Raw genomic sequence first — 20,904 nt, 5'->3', positions numbered from 1 at the left:
ATAACGTGTCAGATGATCAGTCAGAATAACTGTGACGTCTGGCACCTCAACCACGCCGGCAGCATTACAAAGTCGCTTACAAATATTTCCTTTTAATTTGTCAAAGTATACTACAATTTATTTCTTTTTTTTCAAATGTTGCAACGCATTTATTACTATATTATACGGCTATTGACTTGGTTTGCGCATGCGCAGTGTGGGTTTGCGCGGCCAGCCTGAATGCTCTCCTCTTCTGCTTGAGTGGTTCCTTTGAGAAACTCGTTAGCTGCTGGAAGTATGGCGGACTATACACAACGCCTTTTATTATATATTCACGTGACATGTGCTTGGAAGGCTGCTACTTGATAGTGCTGACCCGTCGGTGAATACTACATCACACGAAGGCTACTCTGTATATTTTTTTAAACATTTTCTTTTCTATCTCGTCAGCTAGCATGCTAACACATGACTAGCCAGTTGGCGACGTAGCGGTGTAGTTGCTGAGCTGTGCTTTAACTAAACTGTACACACACACACACCAGTCAGGAAACACCGGGTAAGTGCTCCTCTTAAATAAAACTATATATAATAATATACTATTAAATGTATTGGAAGATAGCTAGCTGGTCTTCTTGCTAGCTGTGGAGTTTTAGTTGAGCTTTCACAGAACAGTTGAAACTAGCTGCTTCACTTGTTTGTTTTGTTTACCGTACTGCTTGTTTTGTTTACACAGTGTGTCAGACTTTTACAAATTTAACTAACTAACTAACTAATATTGACCTTCCTGCAGGTATCCTGTGTGAATTGTGCTTAGACTGTCTGACAACATGGCAGGTGGCATTACAGAGACTGGAGAGCTCTACTCTCCTTTTGTAAGTGATGCAAAGTTTTTAAAATACTAAATTTTAAACACCCTCAGGGCAAGACACATGGAGATGGTGAATAAAAACAAACAAACAATAGTTATCTTTTTTTTTTTTTTATTGTCTAATCAGGAAAATACCATGCACTGTTATACAAATAATTTTATAATATTTGTTATATTGTAATATTTATAATGTCAACAATTCATTTTATATATATTTATATTTTATATTATAACATCAATATTTATAATATTTAACAATTCATCCGTAATCAAGAATTCATCATTTTATATATATTTATATTTTATATTTATAATATCTAACAATTCATTAGTAATCAACAATCATAACTTTTTTATATATATTTATATTTTTATTATCTAACAATTCGTCTGTAATCAACAATTTATAATATTTAATAATAATTCATATATATATATATATATATATATATATATATATATATATATATATATATATATATATATATAATCATCATATAAAAATCATGGACTGTTGGACACTTCATGCACATAACACTGCCTTTCCTTATTACATGTTATTACTGTGTAATTATTATCTGTTGTTGTTTGTTATTTACACCACTGTTTAAAGAAAAAAATTACAAGCACTCTGGTTTTGGGGTCCAGAATACCTAGCATATGATTTTATAGAGAAAAGGGAGTAGGACACGGCGTCCTGTTCTAACCCATATAAATAATGACGGTTGCTGTGGTGTTTACTGGAAGTGATGCCACAGAAAATGCCTATTTCTGTTTTGAACCCAAGAAGTCCGCATCAGCACTAAATGATCGGTTTGCTTGCTTATCCATAGCCAATATAATGTAACAAAACTCCCGTTATAGAGCTGCTGCATTCAGTAACTGGTCTTTCTGAAGAGGAAGCTTTCGTGTCTCACATTTACTTTAAAGTGAAGTACTTTTCTTCACATGGGGTCAGAGCACAGGGTCAGACATGATATGGCGACCCATAATACGGGAGCAGAGAGGGTTAAAGGTCCCCCTGAAGTAATTAGTTTGTTATTCAGATTTACTTCAATCAAAGTCTCAAAGGCTGAGTTCAGTTTGATCTGATGCAGTTTTCCGCAAAAGTATCAGGTGAAGCATGTGATTTTAACCGCTTACTCAAGTTAGTTATTCATCAACCAGGAAAGCAGAAGTGTTAAGGTCTGCTCACAAAGCACATGCATATTGTTGCACAAATGACAAAAATCAGTAGCTGCATACGTTGCAAAAAAAAAAAAAAAAAGGGCTCTGCTATAGTAAAGGGACTGACATCAGCAAGATCTCAGTGTTGGATTTACCCTGTGCATGAAATAACTCTGTAGATGTATTTTACCCTTTAATCCATATTACTTATGGGTATTGGAATATGTTTAGGAATATATTGAAATATATCCTTGTGTGTGTCACTTGTCATGGCATTCATTTTACTTAGTTTCAATGTGATACAGCAAAATTAAGCCTTTTCAGGGAATGGCTCATCATTATGAACAGTATTCAGACTCTACAATTAGCTAAGTTAAGGTCTTACCACAGATGCACTCTTTGGTCAGCGAATTTGATACATGAGTAAATACGGACATTAAAATACTATGACTTTAGTCATAGAGGCTGTGTTTTGATTATTATTTTAAAATGCACTTTATTTTACACAGTACATCTTACTGAGACATAGGAACATTTCAAGGCTTTTTGTGTATGTGTGTGTGTTTTTGCAGGTTGGCTTGGTGTACATGTTCAACATTATTGTGGGTACTGGTGCGCTGACCATGCCCAGAGCCTTTGCCACTGCTGGATGGGTTGTAAGCCTGGCGCTCATCTCCTTCCTGGCTTTCATGAGGTAGGTGGTGTGAGTGTGTATAATTATCTGTGAGAGCTTTAATGCACTAATATGGATGTTTTGATGGAACAGGATCGCTATACTCAGATACTTAGTGGATCAATGCAATATCGTGTACCTTTTTATCAAGACTCAGTTGGGAAACATATTTTAGTTGTTTTGTCGCGTGTTTGTTTTTTTTGTCAGAGAGCATATTAATCTGAGAAGTCATACACATTTGTTGTATTGTTAAAAAAGCAATATTTTATAAAGCTGTCTTTAATTGACCTTAAGTATTAATTTGTCACTGGGCATCCAGTCTCAGAGTTTGCTCTTTTCTTCCTGCCTGTTCTCAGTTACATGACCACTACATTTGTGATCGAGACCATGGCTGCGGCCAACGCTCAGCTACGCTGGAAGAGGAGAGAGCAGGAAGAGGTGTGTGAGTGAAGCCTGATGCAGACCTTTTCTTTCAGTCTTACACGTACTGTTCTCATGCACATGTAGTCATAGGCACTGTTCTTAGCTTCCAAGTTTAGCATGCAATAATAGAGCTTGTTGGAAACTGTAGTAGGTTCTTTGCCTTTAATTTTCTGCTAAAGGTGGTATAACACATCTGTCAGTAAAGCAAGCAATAGCTCTTCTGTTCCACTTGTCTCCCTTGTCATGTAGACTTAAGGTATTATTTGTATATCTAAAGTATTATTAGTGTTCGTGACTCTCCTAGAGGAATTGAGGTTGAGGAGAGTAAGACATTATAAAACCCTGTATGTTCCCCTACAAGGCATTGTCAGGTTTGGTGACTGTGGTGATCTGTATATTTGTCCCTTGAGCACATCCTAGTTAAGTGCCTGAGCTAGTTCCCTAGATTATGTGGCTCTTATTCGTATAGTTTGTTCAATTCTTGTTTAATTGAATGCAGTAATTTATACATCTCTATGTATGTCTACTCCAGAGATGTTTGCTTGGAGTAATGCTAGCACAACGGCTTTATTTAGTAGTTTTTATTCCAGAGCCACTTTTTTCTGTTTAAAGGATGTACTCCAATTTTTGTAACAAAAAAACTAACTTTCCTTAGCAAACAACATAAGCAAATATTTATATTTCCAATGTTTTTTTGTACAGTTGAGGCTTATTTGCATTGTAGAAGTCTTCTACTGTGGACCTGTTCTTATGAGGAAACATTGTAGGCACTCTCAGAGAAGAACAACAACCCTTTTTATTTAAACAAAATAGTAGATTGTATTAAATAGTATACAACAGTTAAGAGGAAAGGAAATGAAAGGAAAACTCTTATGCTGTTATTCTGCACAGGCATTTTGCTGCATGTATGTTTAGAACAAAGCGTAACTGGAAATAAATGCAAAGGTATTCAAAGGCATTTCTATTCTGATTGGAATATGAAAATAAAATAAATAATATGCTATGACCTGCACAGTCATCAGATCTTAGACAAGCTGGATCGATGTGTTGCACATTAAGGGATTCAGTTTTTTTTTTTTGTTTGTTTGTTTGTTTTGTTTTGTTTTTCCTCCCCAGATCCATAGCAGCGACTCTAGTTCTGACTACTCGGACGATGAGGTGACCTGCAGGGGGCGGTCAGATCCGGTGGAGACTCGACCGATTCTCTCAGTTCGTGAGTGTTTGGCTTAATTGTAACCTTCTTTTCTTCAGGTATGTAGCTTCATTGGAATTGAACATTTTTTGTTTGTTTGAACGTTAAGAGCGTGCAGGGTCAGTGGATCACTTTGACATTGTGGAGAGAGTTGAGATGGGACAAATGGCCTCCATGTTTTTCAATAAAGGTAAGAATAATTTTACGCTTCACTACATTGCCACACGTTTTACCTCTTGAAATAGAGGTAGTGAACAATGCTTTGTTTATCAGTGTAGTGTTTTCAGATATCAAGGCCTCTGCCTCATTTTGCCACTCAAAGCTTCTTAGATTACATGTTCTGGGCACTTGGTTCTGTTTTTAACAAAAGTCCTGAGTTATGTTGTGTGTGTTAGTTTTCTGGAGACGACTGAAAGGTTTTATCGACCCATCATTACAGAGAATTGGCTTAGCTCTTCAACACTCTCTGAAATTAATTACATTTTTTTCCCCACCTTGTTCATTTTTGACTACGTGACAAAAAAGCATAATAACCGTCATTTATGAACGTAAGATGAGCTGCTGGCCGAGGTGAACACAAACTGGAGCATCTGCTGTCGAAGCACCACTTCTGTTTCTGGCTGCATGTATACACTCAAGTAAATATAGTGTCACTTCTGGTGTGATTGACCACAGCCTAGTATCTGGATCTGCTCAGTGTATGTTTCAGAATCTCCACTTCACAGCCAATCAGATTCTGATGAATAAACTCAAAGTCCTGATTCACCATATGCTGTTTGTAATGCATTATATTTCTGTTAGTTCTTTTGGCACATGCTTTTATGCATAGAATTAGGCTAAGCAGAAGGACCTTGTTCAAAACCCTCACAGTGGTAGCTCGGTCATATTGGAACCTACTGATAAGCAGACAAGAGCATTAAACTTTAGGTCACTATTGCCCAACTGCAATGTGGGGGAAAAATGTGTTTGGGTTTCAGCTTCACTTTAGTCTTTCTTGAGTTAAAGCTGTCTAACGGCAGGTTGCACCTTAGACTGTCCAGGAGCTCAGTGATGCCCTGGTCCAGATCTGGGAAGAAATACCCCAGGACACCATCCGTCGTCTCATTAGGTGCATGCTCCAGCATTGTCAGGCATGCATACAAACACATGGGGGCCATACAAACTACCGAGTACCTGCAATGGAATTTCAGCAAAATGGACTAGCCTGCTGCATCATTTGTATCACTCTGATTTTCAGGGTGTCTTTGAATTCAGACCTCTGGTGGCTGGTAATTTTCATTTCCCTCAGGCGATGTGGCATCTTTTCGTTCCTAATACATTACCCAGTCCCTATCAGTATAGATATCTAGCATGATATTTTCCCCATTGAGATCACAATTTGAGTTTCAGCTTTACTTCAGTCTTTCTGGAGTTAAAGCTGTCTAGGCTGGGTGGGATCTATAGAGAGATGGTGTGTCTTACTTCAAATGCGGTGACATCTTTTGTTCATCAGTAAAATCATTCCTTTGTTTTTTCTTCCTGCATACAGATCGACATTGCTTTAATGCAAAAGGCAGACATATACAACATTAGGGGAAAAAAATAACCGTCTCTGTCTGCAGATTGAGGGCTGCTGTGATTAGATCTCAGTGGATTTTTATGTTTGACTACTTTGTTTACTTCACCAATAAAAAGGAGCGCATAGACTACTGGGCACAACACTGACTTCAAGTCCAGCACTGAGGCTGTTTTAAAGAACGCACACACACAAACAGTTCGGCAGATTTCACTTGCAACAAACAGGCTTTTCTCTTAGATATTAATAAGCTGAAGAGAGCTGTCATTTTGTCTCCGGCTCATGTGAATACGACCACAACATCTCTCTCTTCCTGTCTGTGTTTCTCTCTTCCTCTGTATCTATTTCTCTTGCTGTCTGTCTTTCACTGTCTCTGTTTGTCTCTCTTTCTCTCTGTTTGTCTATTTCTCTTGCTTTCTGTCTCTCCTTCCCTCTTTCAATCATGGTGGCAACAAGTGAGGATTAAAAAAAAAAGCAGTAGCTTGAGAGATGCTTTTCAAGCAACACAAGGGGCTTGATATGTCTGTGATGTGGTAGTAAAAAGTTAAGGCTGATTTATAAGTTTTTAGGCTGTTTAAGTATTTGGCCTGTTAAGATTAACGATGATATTTGGGATTTAGATGAAGCAGTAGAGAGAAAGATCTATTAAATGCAAACATTTCTGATTTCATATGCTGATATTTAAAATAATTTCTTTATTTGTATATTAGTCTGTAGTTACTGTAACCGATAATAATAATTAGAGATTAATAAGATGTGTGTTCAGTTGTTTCAGCTTTGCTTTACACTATTACCGAAAAACATTAAATGGGGGGAAAAAATTTCTATTTGTCACATCTACTCTCATTTACATTTAATCCTCTACAAGTGTTGTGATGAGCATGTTAAGTATATGGAGTAACTTTTAGAGCAATTAGATTGAGTGTTAAACCTTTCTTTTAAATCACAGCAGACACTGAAGGTCATACCGAAGGTGTCTGTTTTCCTCCTAAATTTAATAGTACTGAGAAGTGCTCTCAGCTGCTAATGGGATGTAATTAAAGAGAGTTCAATTGCCTTTGGTTGTAATTACAGACGCGCATGCCATTGGTGCTGAGTTTAATCTTTTATCTACACGCTGCACCGGTGTGGGAAAGATGCAGGTAGAGACTGAACGCCAAGATAATGGAAATCTTAATTAGAGGCAGAATGACATTCACCTTGAGGTCCAGATTGATGCAGTCTATTCTGCTGGAGTGTTCTTGTTGCAGAGTCCGAACTTTCACTTTATTATGATAGTCCTGTTAGCCAACAGCTGACTCGACACTCTTGCGCAACTATGTAATATCTCACCAGCATTGCTTTTGGCATCTTTGCAAAAAAGTGTCCGATATTTTTCACTGTCTTTCCATCCAGGCCTTACTGTTTCCTCTTGATTGTAAACGTTATCCACTAGGTGGTGCAGTTGTTTCAGACTTGCAGAGACACACTCTCGCACCTGCCCTTTTAGCAGGAGGGCTGAGCTTTCTCAGAGCGTCAGCTTCTCGCTTCGCCACTTGTCTGCATTATTCTATTAAAGCCTGAAGTGTTGAAATAGCTCCCTGCGCTCTAACCTTTCCCCATGCCGGATAGAGTGAACTGACCACTTCATCCTCACCCGGGTGCCCAAGCATGACAGTATCGATTGGCCAAGGAGATAAACCCTTCCGCAGCAGAGCTTTGCTCAACTTCTTTAACCATAAATGACCGGGAAGGGCGCATCGCCTGCTACAAACAAGATCAGAAAGGAAGATTGAGGAAGATGGTACAGGTCGTGTATTGTCTTCCATATGCTTTATGCAGTAGCTCCAGAAATCATGCCAGCGCTCATTCGTCTCCCTAAAGATGCGCTGGAGACAGTCTCCATTATAGGTGCATCAAGAAGATCTATCCCCTAGCTAGAGACTGTAGGTAAAATGAAACGGGCAGTTTCACTGCACCATAGAGTGCAATTGTGGCAGACAGAGGGACGGTATGTAGTTTTTCACCTCATAGAAAAGTTTGTGTGGTGTATACATCATGTGTCGTGTGCAGCTTTATTGTGAGAGGAAAAGAGTCCCTGTGAATTAATGGACCTTTTATTTAAGCAAAGGGTAAGACTGCTGGAGCGTGTTGGAGCCCCTGGTGATAAGGGGTCGAGTTGAGGAAGACAATCAGATGGTCACTTGATCCTGAACGGCCTCAGCCTGTACTAGTTAATGATGTGACGCTGTAGGCCCAAAGGCTTGAGGTTCTCCCTGCCTCTGATTCAACTGAGGAAATGATCTCAACACAGATATGAAGTTCAAGCCTTATTTCTTTCTCATTTCACTTAAGAGTTTCCTTGACCGCACTTCTTACTTATGTTAAATTCCCTCAGGCTTTGCTTTTGCTTCTGTTGCTTAAGAAGAGCAAAACAAAAGCCCTTTTTAGGGCTGTTATAAAATATTTTAAATACAGAGATGAAATTTCTAAGCCTAGGAAAACACTGCTGATGAAAATAAAATTGCACTGTAGCAGATTTAATTGAGGGAATTTTGCCATATAAACCTCCATCTTGTCCAAACAGGGCTTAAGATGAATTTTATCCTAGTGAAGATGCTGTGAGTTTTAGTGAAATGTCTTATTCAGCCTGAGAGAGAGAGAGAGAGAGAGAGAGAGAGCTTCTGACAGCAGATGTCTGTTTTTTTCTGTGTTTGTCTGCTCTGTGTATATAATTTTCCTGTTGACAATGACCGGCCAGTTGAAAATAATGAGTTTTTAAGTCTCCTTGGAAGCCTCTCTTTCTTCCACTAAGAAAGATCCAGACCAGGTTAGCAACTGCTTTTCTACAGATGTTGCATTGAAAAAATCCTGTATGTCAGAAGTAGGTGTCATTTCATAAAATTGTGGGAAAACAATCAGGATATTGTTGTGAAATGCTCACAGAATGAACACTATGAATTATAACGCTTCCAAATCTATTGTTAGTTATTTTAATTTAGCATACAGTCTCACTTTAGCACTTTTCATATGTTACAATGGAGTAATTTCTTGGTCCTGTCATATAATTGTGTTGTGTATGTGGTACAAAGATGCAGATCTTGGGGAGGTCTTGTTTGTTGATTCATGTCTGTCTGGGGGTGGAGGTTCGATGACTTTTATTAGAGATTAAAAAAAGGTTGATGGCAGTTGAATAGAGATTTTTTTTTTTCCCTTTTCCCATTGCATTGTCTTCATATAGAAAAATGAAATGATGAATGGTTCTGGCTTGTGATTGGATAAACAGAGAAGCTACATGACACACTAATTGTACTCAAGACCTCTGCATGGCTTCAGTGTGATTCACATGGAAAGCTTACGTACTTTTACAGTGTTATAAAGAACTGAACAGGTTTAATCGGACTTCTGCACGGATAAACAAGGCTTTGCTGTCTAAATCTCTCCAATATAACCATAGTTTACGCCTTGTAAAGATTTAAAGTTCAAACCCCAAGCACAGTTTCTTGAAATAAAGTCTTTTACCTATTGACTCCTTTTTAGTGTCTCAACTTTAAACTTAATGCAGGGCGACACTAAGAGAGCTATAAAAGCTAATAAGCTTAAATGCCTTTAGAGAATCGTTTCAGCAGCACCACTTGCCCTTTCACACTTTGTTTTTTACAATGAACGAGGAAAACCTTGAAATATTCAGTACTAGTTTAGCTATTTTCATGAATGGTTTAATAAACATGTCCATAAGGGTTAGTGCACATTCAACAGGTATGTAATGACTATGGATTACAGTATAGAGCGTGACTTGGCTCGTTAGGATTCATTTTCTCCCTTCACTCATCTTAAATGATTGGTGGGAAACAGGTGGCAGCGTTGCCCTTTTTTTTCCTCTGGCAAACGCTGCATCTATCAAACCTGTAAAAAGGGTATAATGTTAGCGTTTTCATTTAGCGTTAATGGACTGTAAGCTCTAATTTGCCTGGCAGTAATGAATGAGCCAACGAGGCCAGCAGTGCTGTTGGAGATCCTCACAAGCTCGAGCACTTTGATGGATGTCCGATAGAGAGTTCGTCTCTGTCTCAACAGCTTTCGGAGTCTTTGTTTGGCGTGCGCACTGTGAGGGAGGGAGGGAGGGATGAAGGAACGGAGGGATGGAGGCTGAGAGGGCTAGTCAGACATGAGGAAGAGAGGAGCAAAGGAGAGTTTATCACAAAGTCATTACTTTCTTAATTAGCATGATTAATATTCCCAATGGTGATGCACTGTGGTGATGAAATTTCATGAGCGGGTTCATCATTTTTTTTGAATATATCATATATTTTGGCACCAGGTGCCTGTTGTGCCTCTGAATAAATTCTACCGAGTCGGACCGCTCCAGGTAAGAAGGTCAGAGAGGGATGATGTATGCTGGCACTGTATAAAGGTTATGGCTCATAGTTCAGGTTGGTGAGTGGTTTGTGTCAGAGAAGATATTGGGTACAGGTTTTTAGGTACATTCGTTATTGTAGCATCAAGTATGACTACATAGTTGTTGTTGTGTTTTTTTTTTGTTTTTTTTTAACAGTGTTATGCAGGAACAAACAAATGAATTTAGGCAAATGTGCAGACACATGATACCTCCATTTTCTGAAACATCTATCCTACACAGGGTCACAGGAAACCTGCAGCCTATCCCACGAGAGGGTGTCAGCCCATCGCACAGATCTCACAATACACTAGCACAGTTCACATACAGACATGTTAGAGATGCTAGTCATCCTTACAACGCATGACTTTGGACTGGGGGAAGAAAGGCACAGAGGCAGGAGTCAAACCCCTACGCCAGGGGTGAGAGGTGTAACCACTAAGCTACCATGCCTTCAGTTTTTGTTACTTGCCATTGCTTATTTTTTACCCAAAATTGCCAAACAAGTCTGAGCCTAAGAGGCACCCAGGGGTTATCTGAAGTAAACGATACACTTAGTAGGCCAGAACTAGAATTCTTGCTGCTAACAATAACTAAATATTTGCACCTCCAGACCGAATCACTTTCAACGAGGAAACAGGCAGGTGGTGATAAGTAAAAAAAAAACGTGAGAAAATTGTGAAAAAATTGAATCTGCCATGTTGTCAACCTGTAGATTAACATTGTTTTCCCTGTTTGTTGCTACTCTACAGTTGGCGTCAATATGTTCTACATCTGCATCATTGTGTACCTGTATGGAGATTTGGCCATCTATGCTGCCGCTGTGCCCGTGTCCTTGATGGAAGTGGCCTGGTGAGTCGAGCCAATTCTTTTCACCCTCTGCCAAACACCACAGCCTTCCTTTTCAAGTCTGGCTCAGTCTCATTGGGCGTATATGACTACCTCCTGTGGCTCTTCACATTTGACCTTTTATTGTTTGGCTCTCAGACTTCTTTTTACTGCACAAAAACTCATAGCCCAAAATCCTATAAATAAAATTGTCTGAAGGACCTAGCCTTAAGGTGGCACTTCTTTTATTAAGATGTCACCATTACCCTTAGGTTAGCCTGACGCTCACCTTCATGGAGAAGAAAGGTAGCAAAATAAAGGTGGTGGACTGCTGAGAAGAGGGAGGGTAAACCGGGAGCAGCAATGATTATTAGCAGATAAAATATGATGGTGGAATGCCGATACAGAAATGAACAACTTGCTTTATATTAAGCAGTCAGGGTGCAAGAGAACATTTTTATTTCATCTCTGTTGAATAGTATCTTAGCATGCCGAGCAGTACGAGTGAGCGTGTTAATTAAAACTATAAGAGAATAAGTATAATATAGACCCTGGTGAGCGATTAGGAAAGTGTGTGTGTGTGTTACAGTGCTCGCAGGACTGAAGCGCTCTTGAATGCAACAGTTTACAAATATCTTGGCGTTCATTGAACTCTTTTTTAATGACCATGCTTGCTGATACTGCACTAGTCGTCCTCACGCTCTTTATTAAAGATATTAAACCCCATTAGATTTATTATAAGGTAGTGTATGCTGTAGTGGATGCTCTTGCAGTCTGCTCTGCTTTGATTATTAGTCATAAAATGCATCCAGGTTTTTGTTATTTTGTGTTTTCTCTTCCTTCGTGCAGGCAAGTAAACACTAGGCTTACATCACATAGTATCACATGGTATGGGAATTCGGTATTGTTACGAGTACAAGTAAAAGAGAATGGATTCAGACGGATACTGATGCATCCTTATTGAGATGGGATAAGAGCACACTTAGTCTGCTGGAATTAGATCGTTTAGTCCTCTCATTCAGCATGTCCTGAGTGATGACAGAGATTGAAATCATGCCTCCTTTTTGTATGTGCAGCATTTTAGTAGGCAATAAGCCATACTTACTCTTTTTATACATGCTGCTCACTATTATTGAACTTTATTTTAACGGCATTAACATTTTGAGTTTGTGTCTTACAGCGGCAATCACTCCTGCAGCACTGGGAGCATAAAATACAACGACACAGATGCATGCTGGGGGCCAGTGAGACGGAAAGACGCCTACAGAGTCTTTCTCGTGAGTTCTGAAGTACCATGCATCGCTCTATCAGCCTTTGTTTTCTCTCTTTGTTTCGTTCTTTCTGTGTCAGTCTCACATGCACACCCAGAACAAACTTGAGTCAAGATGTTAAGAGCAAGAGAGATCGAAGGAGAGAGACAATCAGAGAGACACATAAAATCTCCCGAGACGCATCTCTCTCTCTCTCTCCCTCCGTGTAAAGATGTGCATGCCCTTGAAATGGGCATAGAAGTGCGGCAGGAAAAACTGGTGTCATTTCCTGCTCCGCTTTAAGTCTCTCAGCCGACAGTCATGAATGATGAATCTCTCTCACTCTCCCTTTCCTTGGAAATGGACGAAGGAGGGTGATTGTTTTCATATCTTTTTCTCTGCGTGATATCAAATAGGCATTATGGTAATTTTTTAGAATCTTCTGGAGATCTGTTCAACTCGCAAATAGTATGTTCATCACTTTGGTCTGTGCTTCACTTAAAACAGATGAAGGTAAAGTTGAGGTCAGACTATAAGCTGATATTGTTTATCAGTAATAACTGTTTTCCTCCGTGGATGCTTTGAGCTACCTTGGAAATGGCCATGAACCCCTTGTACCTTATCTTTATTTTATTATTTTGGTCTTATTAAAGTTTCTTTCCTCTTGGACACTTAAATAAGTCATTGTTTTTTGATGAAAGATTAAGCATCGTCTGTTTGGAACTGTTCAGTCTGTCTGGGCCTTCCTGATCAGATTACTTTCTTAAAAAAAAAAAACAACTAATATTTTGGCTGTGGTTTCTTTCAAGCTTCTTTTAAGAGCTTAGCTATCGATTTGAGTCTCAGTGCACGTGCCGTGCTCTAAACGCATACGTGCTTCATCTATTACCAGCTTGCGAAGTCCATTGGACTTTTAATCACATGTTTAATTTACAATCATTCATTTAGCAGACACTTTTATCCAAAGCGAATTACTAATGAGGAACTACGAGCAAAGCAATACATCAAGCAGAGGACAACACAAGCAGGGCGACCATACAAGATTTTTAATTGAGTGCTAGAGGAGCGAGCTAGTCTAAATGCAAGTGACTGTTTTAATTTATTTATATATTTATTGAGGACAAGTTAGGGGTATCATTATGTTCCATGCTGTTTCAGTCATTTAGCTGATGATTAAAAATGACCGTCTGAGCACACAATTGGAAGTATCTGCTTGGTGTGGGAAATATTCCTAATATTAATCATTTCTTGTCATAAATAACAGTATTTCTTATCTTTCTGAAAGAAATGTATTATTTATCTTTGCTACTCGGTTACTAAAATTTGTTTATGCCACATTGTTGAATTCTTAATGGCGATCGGTCCGAAAGTGTTGACTCAATGTATTAAAGCAGTGCCGCTTGGAGAGAAGTGTTATATGGTACAGTCAGAGGTAAAGCTGTGAATGTAAATTTTCCATGACAAAGTCTTAAGGATGAATGGAGTTGCAGTTTCTCTGTAACATAAGATACTATTTTTGTCTTAAGTTGAGCTATAAAGTAAGTTATCATCTGTCTTGTGGATGTTCAGCAACATTTAATGTAACTATATCAAGTTTAAAATAAATTCAGCATGCCATTGTTTAATTAATGGCATTAGCACATTGCTGTGGTGTGAGAGGATCATTTTTCAGAGCGGTAATACCTCACATCGTCTGAAAGGGATTTATTTCATACAAGTTGCATTTTTTTACTTGTTGGTTGGCTTATAGTTTTTGCCGTTCATTGCGCTGACCAGTCTGGTCAAATTGGTGGCTTATAGATGGCTATAAGCCTCCGATTTTATCTTCCTCAGAAGGTATTGATCATTGTCTTCTTTGTCTTGTTCTTCCTCTTAAACCTTAGTATGACAATCACTAATTTTTAACCTGTAAACACAAATCCTTCTGCTCTATTCACAGAAATATAATTCAGTCTGAATCTGATGTGCTGGAAAAGGAAGGTGCTTAGAGGGCTGTTTGACATCTCTGCAGTTTAAAATAAAATCTTTAGATCCCCGAGTCATTTTAGACAATCTACTCGCCCTTGAGTGGACCATGTGACCTTTTACTTAAGCTTTTGTTCAGTCTTGGGTCGTGTGTGTTCATTGTCTATACCGTCCCTCTCCCACTTAGCATCTTTTCATTGACCAATTTGTAGTCAAAGGACGGGAACGTGGCCCGAGTGAATAGCTGCCATGCCTGCTTTGTTCACAGCTTTAACAGGAAGAAGCTTTTATCATTTGTGTGAATGTGTCCTATGTGATGTCTTCCTCAATTATTCTGTGTTTTATATAATACACATATAATCTCACTAGAACAGTCATTTAGAGAATTGAAGCCAAATAGAAAAGTGGAACTGAAGGAAGTCTGTTTGTATAGGACATATAGTTTTTTTTCTTTTCTGTTCCTAAGCAATGAATGACAGAATAGATAAAGGTAATAGGAATTGGTAATAGCCACCATTGTTTGTGGTTGTGCTTTTAGTTTGAGTTATGAGGAATGTGCTGCAGAAAGAAGAGGCTAGGTAATTACTGCAGCACTGCTGACTTTACATTTGCCTTAAAGCTTTGGCTTTTTTCCCTTCCAGTTTTTTAAAGCACAATGTTGAAGTGTAAATTATATTCATAGTTTTCTTTATGATGGGATTAACTCCTTTTTTCAAGGGACGATCGTATAGGTGCGGTAAAGAGGCGCAGTTGTTTTGCTTCCTGTTGTAATTTTGTTATTGCAATGAAGGGAAAGCCAAATGATGAAATGTTCTTGAAAGAGAAAAAAGCTTGGAAAATACCATCAACTGTTTATCAGCCTGAGTAAGTGAGGAAATGTAAAATAGAATTGCAAATAGGATTAATATTTAATAGTATTAGTATTCAAATTTAAAAATGGTATTGATTCAATAACCATTATACCACAGTGCTGTTGAAATCTCAAATCTGATTGTTATATATGTAATATATATTGTACAACACATATACACTGACCAGGCATAAAATTATGACCACCTGTCTAATATTGCCCCCTATTGCTGCCAAAACAGCCCTGACCCATCATGCACTGTGTATTCTGACACCTTTCTCTCAGAACCAGCATTAACTTCTTCAGCAATTTGATCAACAGTAGCTTGTCTGTTGGATCGGATCACACGGACCAGCATTTGCTCCCCACGTGCATCAGTGAGCCTTGGCCGTCCATGACCCTGTCTGCGGTTCACCATTGATCCTTCCTTGGACCACTATTGATAGATACTGTCCACTGCAGACCCCACAAGAGCTGCAGTTTTGGAGATGCTCTGATCCAGTTGTCTAACCATCACAATTTGGCCCTTGTCAAACTCACTCAGATCCTTATACTTGCCCATGCCTGATCTGTGTGTGTGTAATATATATATATATATATATATATATATATATAAAGATTGTAATTATCAATGTGGTAAGCTTTTCTGTGTAGAGATGTTTGTTTAACATGGTTGGAAAGAGTCTCTAGGGTTTTGTAACTGTCAGAGGTAACGAAACATGTTTCCTGACACAGGAAAATCTTGAGGGTGGAGGGCTTTGTGGTTTCTGTGTAACATGACTAGCTGCATTTTTATGTGATTACTTTTAAGAGAAGAAGAAATGAGACTGTTGTGTTAACGACTGTTTATAGCTGTGATGACACAAGCTAAATCTCAGTGTGCACATTGCACATCGAAATGGATATAATAAATGGATAGAGCATAGGATGTAAATCATTAGTGTTGACATAACATGAATTGCTTTGGTATAAGACACTATATATAAATAGAATAAATCACAACACTAATCATTGATTATTTTCCCTATATGTAGGAATGTTTTGCTAAATATCCTTTCCTATATTGCATGGATCTTGAAAAGTTGAGAAAAGAAGCGTATTCTCACTCCTTGCAGCTTCCTGAAATTAAAACATGAGACCAAATGGGATAAGACAAGCAGCATCACAAAGTCAGGGTCTGAGCGTGTGGTCAGCCATGATACAGCACCCCTGGAACTGAGAGGGTTCAGATCCTTGCTCCAGAGGCTGATAGTGGCAGCTTGTTGGCGCTGAAACTCGAACCTCCAACCTTCTGATGAGTAACCCTGCACCTTAAGCATTGAGCCGCCATTGCCCCTAATATCACTTGAGATAATCAGCAAGCCCTCAGCTATCTCGATCGCTGTTTCCCGAACTGCTGGAGCTTGTGTTAGATCTTTGATAGACTTTCTATGGAGGAAATGGACTAGATCTTTTGCTTTCTTTTTTTTTCTTCCGTTAAACTGGCAGAGCTTTTTTTTTTTTTTTGTCTCTTTGTCATTCAGGTTGCTTCAGCAGCACTGACTTGTGTTTGTTTAGCAGCACAACAGATGATGGGCTATTTTTACTCCCTGGCTCCGCAGCAGTCTCGGAGCATATCTACTATTAAATTTTGACAATAAACACAGATATTTGGGGAAGGAAAAAAAAAAATGCAAAGGGAAAACGAACGCATACACAGGAAGGTGAAGGCCATTGATTTACCCGAGCGAGATTGCTTTGTCAGAAGCAAGGGCTTGCTGTTATTGAGGCTTTCTGCTTCCTGACAGCTTTGACCAGTCTGAGTGAGTTTACGTGTTGACTGCTGGGTTTTTGCCCAGGCACTTCATAGAGTCATTAGCTGCAGGGCAGAATGGTCAATATATCTGTAGAGTGCCTTTGTGGAATATTAATTTTTTTCCCCCTCTCTGTCTGAGATCCTCAGGTTTTTATCACAGAAAAGAATAAAAAATCTAAACAGATCAGAAAGCATCCTGTCAATTTTGCTCTAACTGCTGTTTGATCAGTCCTGCCGTTACCCTCTGTGGAGCAGAGCTGCTGTTTTATTCATCTTCACTCCATAAAAGCTATTAAGAACTCTGGTCTGAGATTTAATCGGTTGTTGATTGATTCTGGTTCTGAATTTGAAAGGCCCCCCCCACCCCCTTTTGCTGCTTAAACCGCGTCTGAGTCTCTAAGGCATTTGAATGCTGAAGGCTTGCTCATATCGATCATGCTTTAAGGTAACTGCATTTGTGAACAGAGGTCACTTTTACTCAAGGGTAAATGCTCTTTATGCCAATGGCTAACAGGGTGATTGAAGCTATTAGAAAATTTAACCTTGCACTGTTTGGTGAACTTCATCTTAGACAGCTAAGGACTTGCACACAGCAAACCGCATGGAGAGAGGATTTTGCTTCTAAATTGTTTTAAACTTCATTTTCTCCCAATTTGGTCATGTGCCAATTCTCATGCGTTAGCGAGCTCACCCCCGTCACGCGGCAGCCACCGGCTCGTCTTTTCTAACCAATGCAGCACTACACACTCGGAGAACAGCACTATCCACCATCCATGAGCTCGCAGATGCACAAAATTGTCCAGTCTTGCTTTGAGTAACATGTGCAAGAGTAATTCCTTCCTAAAACTCACACAGCATAGCAAGTGTGCACCCTTATGGGCATCTGTGAACTAACAAAGAATGGACTGCACGTTCCTCTAACACACAGGAAGCTACACACCTCTTCCGCATACATGAGACATGCACAACTAGTCAGTGTTACTTTGATTGACTAAAGAGAGAGAGTATAATATCTCTCCCAGTCAGGTTTGCTATCAAACTGATAGAGCGGAAGCTTGACTCAGACGCCACTTGCTTTTAAAATGTATAAATTATATTTCACAATGGACAATCTTATTGCATTATCACTCTCTGCTGGAAAAAGTCTCTATAAAGACCAGAAAACGGTGTAAATTGCCCCTGAATGACGCAGGGAATTTTTTGATAAGTAAAGCTTTTTGGCCTGCTACATTTTTGCTAGTTGATGAAATACTTTGCAACATTGCAGCACTCGAAAAGTTTTCTTCTTATTTCTGCACCTTCTTTTTTGCAGGAACAATGAAGTCACAGAATACAGTGTGTTCAAAATAAATGAGAGGAACGTGTCCAGTGAATTGAAAGACTCTCACTAGGTAGCTCATTAAAAAAGAGGCCACCCTTTCAGAAACCATCTGTTGCCACACACACACACACACACACACAGAGAGAGAGAGAGATATACCTGAGTTCATTCTCTGCTCTGATGTGACAGCCTGGCCTAAAATCCCGAAGCACAGAGACTCCTGTTCATTTTCTCTGAAGAGTTCGGATTGTTTTAGGTCACCTCTGAAAGCAGACGTAGCTCTGTTTGCGTTGCGTTTGATGCGAGACTCAGTATATACACACTTGCCTTGTCCTTTTGTCTGCTTTTTGACGCACGGCTAGTTCAGCTTGGGCCACAGCAGGGTTTACCCGGGGCTTCTGTACACAGAGGGTGCTCTGGGCCGCAGTGGCGCTGGGGGTTGCAGTCTCAGCTGGAGGATGACGGTGCAGATGGTTTAGTGGAGATTATCTCAGCAGGAGGAGTGGTTTGTGCAGCGGCCCGCAAGAGGAGAGCTCTCTCCAGGCCACAGCAAGACTCTCGCTGACACTCTCACTAACTTATATGATGATGCGCTGACAGACGTTTGACCCCTCACCTTTATCTTCAGCCAGGCTTGTAGATCGTAATATCGTATGCAGGACACGTAGAGCATTCAATTCTTCTGCAAGAGAATTCCTAAGGCTTATTGTACATTTAAATAAGACAAAACTGTAATTTATCTGCGTTTTATTTCTGCAAAACCATTAAATTCCCGCGTAGTTTTCAATTTCTGGCAAACGGGCCCTCCATGCAAATGAAGTGAAATAAAGTCCAGACCTTGAATGTATATTTGTAAGGGGGGGATACCTGCTGGGTTCAATATTGTTCTCCATTAAGCGAAGCAGGCTATTTGGTCCAAGGACATTGTGGAGTGATGTAACGCTTTTGCTTGTTGGGTGGCCAACTGTGGTGTATGTGATTTTGATGAAAAGATCCCTGCTGTCATACAATAAAGCTAAAACGTCATTTGTCATGGAGATACCCTGCAGTAATCTTCACTGAAATCTGTGACCTTCACGTCTGTGTTCACGCGTCCGTCTTTCTGTTCGGCAAGAGGGTGTTTTTGTTATTATTATTTAGTTTTTTTTTAATAAGGCTTGTATAGGTATGCTTTAAAAATGAAAAAGGGGGGAAAAAGGGGATGAGTCAAGATCCAATAAAGAGCTTGTCATTTTCAATTACACACTGATGTGGGGCATATTCCTAAAAGGTCCCCCTTAGCTGATTTATTCTTTCATATTGCATAAACTCTGTCTTTGTCACAGTGCGTCTTCATGCTGAGATGATGTCAGTGTGTCCTCTGGACATCAGCTGTAATGATGCTGGACAGCCTTCAAATATAAAGCAAGTTCAATTTGAATTTGAACTTGAAGTTATTTTCTCTCCACGATCACTTCCAAGCACGGTCTCGGGTCCGTCTGTAATTTTAGCCGCGCATTTCATCAAGTCCGACTGAAATGGTGCGCGCTTCGGCTAGTGGATTTGAGAGATTTTACTGTTTGTCATGACATCATGGTTCTTTTGGAGATATGGAAATGAATGGTTGTAGAAGCAGTTGCATTATTGATACTAATGAGAATGTGTCCAGTTTCATATTAAACAGTGAGTTAATTGGCTTTTTTAGAAGAGAAAAAAAGATTGTACAATTAATCATCAAGTAAATTTTGTGTATCGTTACATCCATACTGCTACTAGCTAATGATACAAACTCCACAATGAGGAGCAATTATTCAACTGTCATTTTCATCTTCCCAAATTAGAAAAAAATCAAGATCTCTCTCTCTCTCTCTCTCTCTCTCTCTCTCCCCCCAAGGTTTACAGCAACTCTTAAAAAAGTGCTTTGTGGTCTCTGTTTGTTTTTATTATAGTGTTTTATTAGATGCTTTCTCGTCCCTGTTTGTTTTATTATAGCATTAGACTAAAGTCCATCTCTCACTTTCCCCAGATTAGTTGCCTTCTCTTGCCTGTCACCTTGTAATTGGACTTCTTTCATGCCTGAAATCGCGATGCATCTGATGTGGTCTATGACGCATGTGTATGAAAATTCCCGTCGTCCCCATGCTGTTGGCTCTGAATGTGAATTACTGTGAATAAGCATTACAGGCCGGACAGGGTGACTCACAGCCATGCAGGAACATTGTTTTACAGATGGTTTTTTTTTCCTCCCCTGGGTTTTACTCCCAAAATTCAACAACATGTCCTGATCTCTGCAGCTTTAAGTAACAATCAAACCAGGAACGTCCGGATGGGGTGAGATTATGGACTTATCGGCTGTCTAATAATTTATTTTTATCACAGTATCTTTAATTGAACTGACCGGGTTAAACACTGCTGTATTTGTAAAGCAATGTTGAAAATTTGAAGCTTAATAGTATTATTCATAACCTCATTCATCACATCCCATCTAATTCAACTGGATTGAGTCTGAGTCTTCTACATTCATTCTCCAGTTTTATTTATTTCATCTATTTAGAGGCTTAGTAATTTTAATATAGGCATGCACACTCGGAAAATTGCTTTAATTCTAAACACAGAACCTTTGCAGGGACAGAAATTCAGGATGCTAGAATGATTTTTTTTTGTTTTGTTTTTCCTTAAAGTTT

At 39.2% G+C, this 20,904-nt stretch overlaps 1 protein-coding gene across 1 annotated transcript in view; it reads left to right on the top strand.

Moving 5' to 3' along the window:
* The first annotated feature begins 56 nt into the window (after positions 1-56).
* tmem104 (transmembrane protein 104) overlaps positions 57-20,904 on the top strand; it is a 44,842-nt gene continuing 23,994 nt past the window's right edge. Inside the window, exons 1-8 of the mRNA XM_058372716.1 lie at positions 57-535; positions 770-851; positions 2,587-2,708; positions 3,044-3,125; positions 4,227-4,323; positions 4,412-4,492; positions 10,985-11,084; positions 12,241-12,337. Coding sequence (XP_058228699.1) covers positions 807-851; positions 2,587-2,708; positions 3,044-3,125; positions 4,227-4,323; positions 4,412-4,492; positions 10,985-11,084; positions 12,241-12,337 — 624 coding nt within the window. The 5' untranslated portion in view covers positions 57-535; positions 770-806. The remainder of the gene's footprint in view (positions 536-769; positions 852-2,586; positions 2,709-3,043; positions 3,126-4,226; positions 4,324-4,411; positions 4,493-10,984; positions 11,085-12,240; positions 12,338-20,904) is intronic.

The sequence above is a fragment of the Hemibagrus wyckioides genome, linkage group LG02, assembly GCF_019097595.1.
Source record: "Hemibagrus wyckioides isolate EC202008001 linkage group LG02, SWU_Hwy_1.0, whole genome shotgun sequence".
In the NCBI taxonomy this organism is placed as follows: Eukaryota; Metazoa; Chordata; class Actinopteri; order Siluriformes; family Bagridae; genus Hemibagrus; species Hemibagrus wyckioides.
This window is presented reverse-complemented; position numbering and strand designations above follow the sequence as displayed.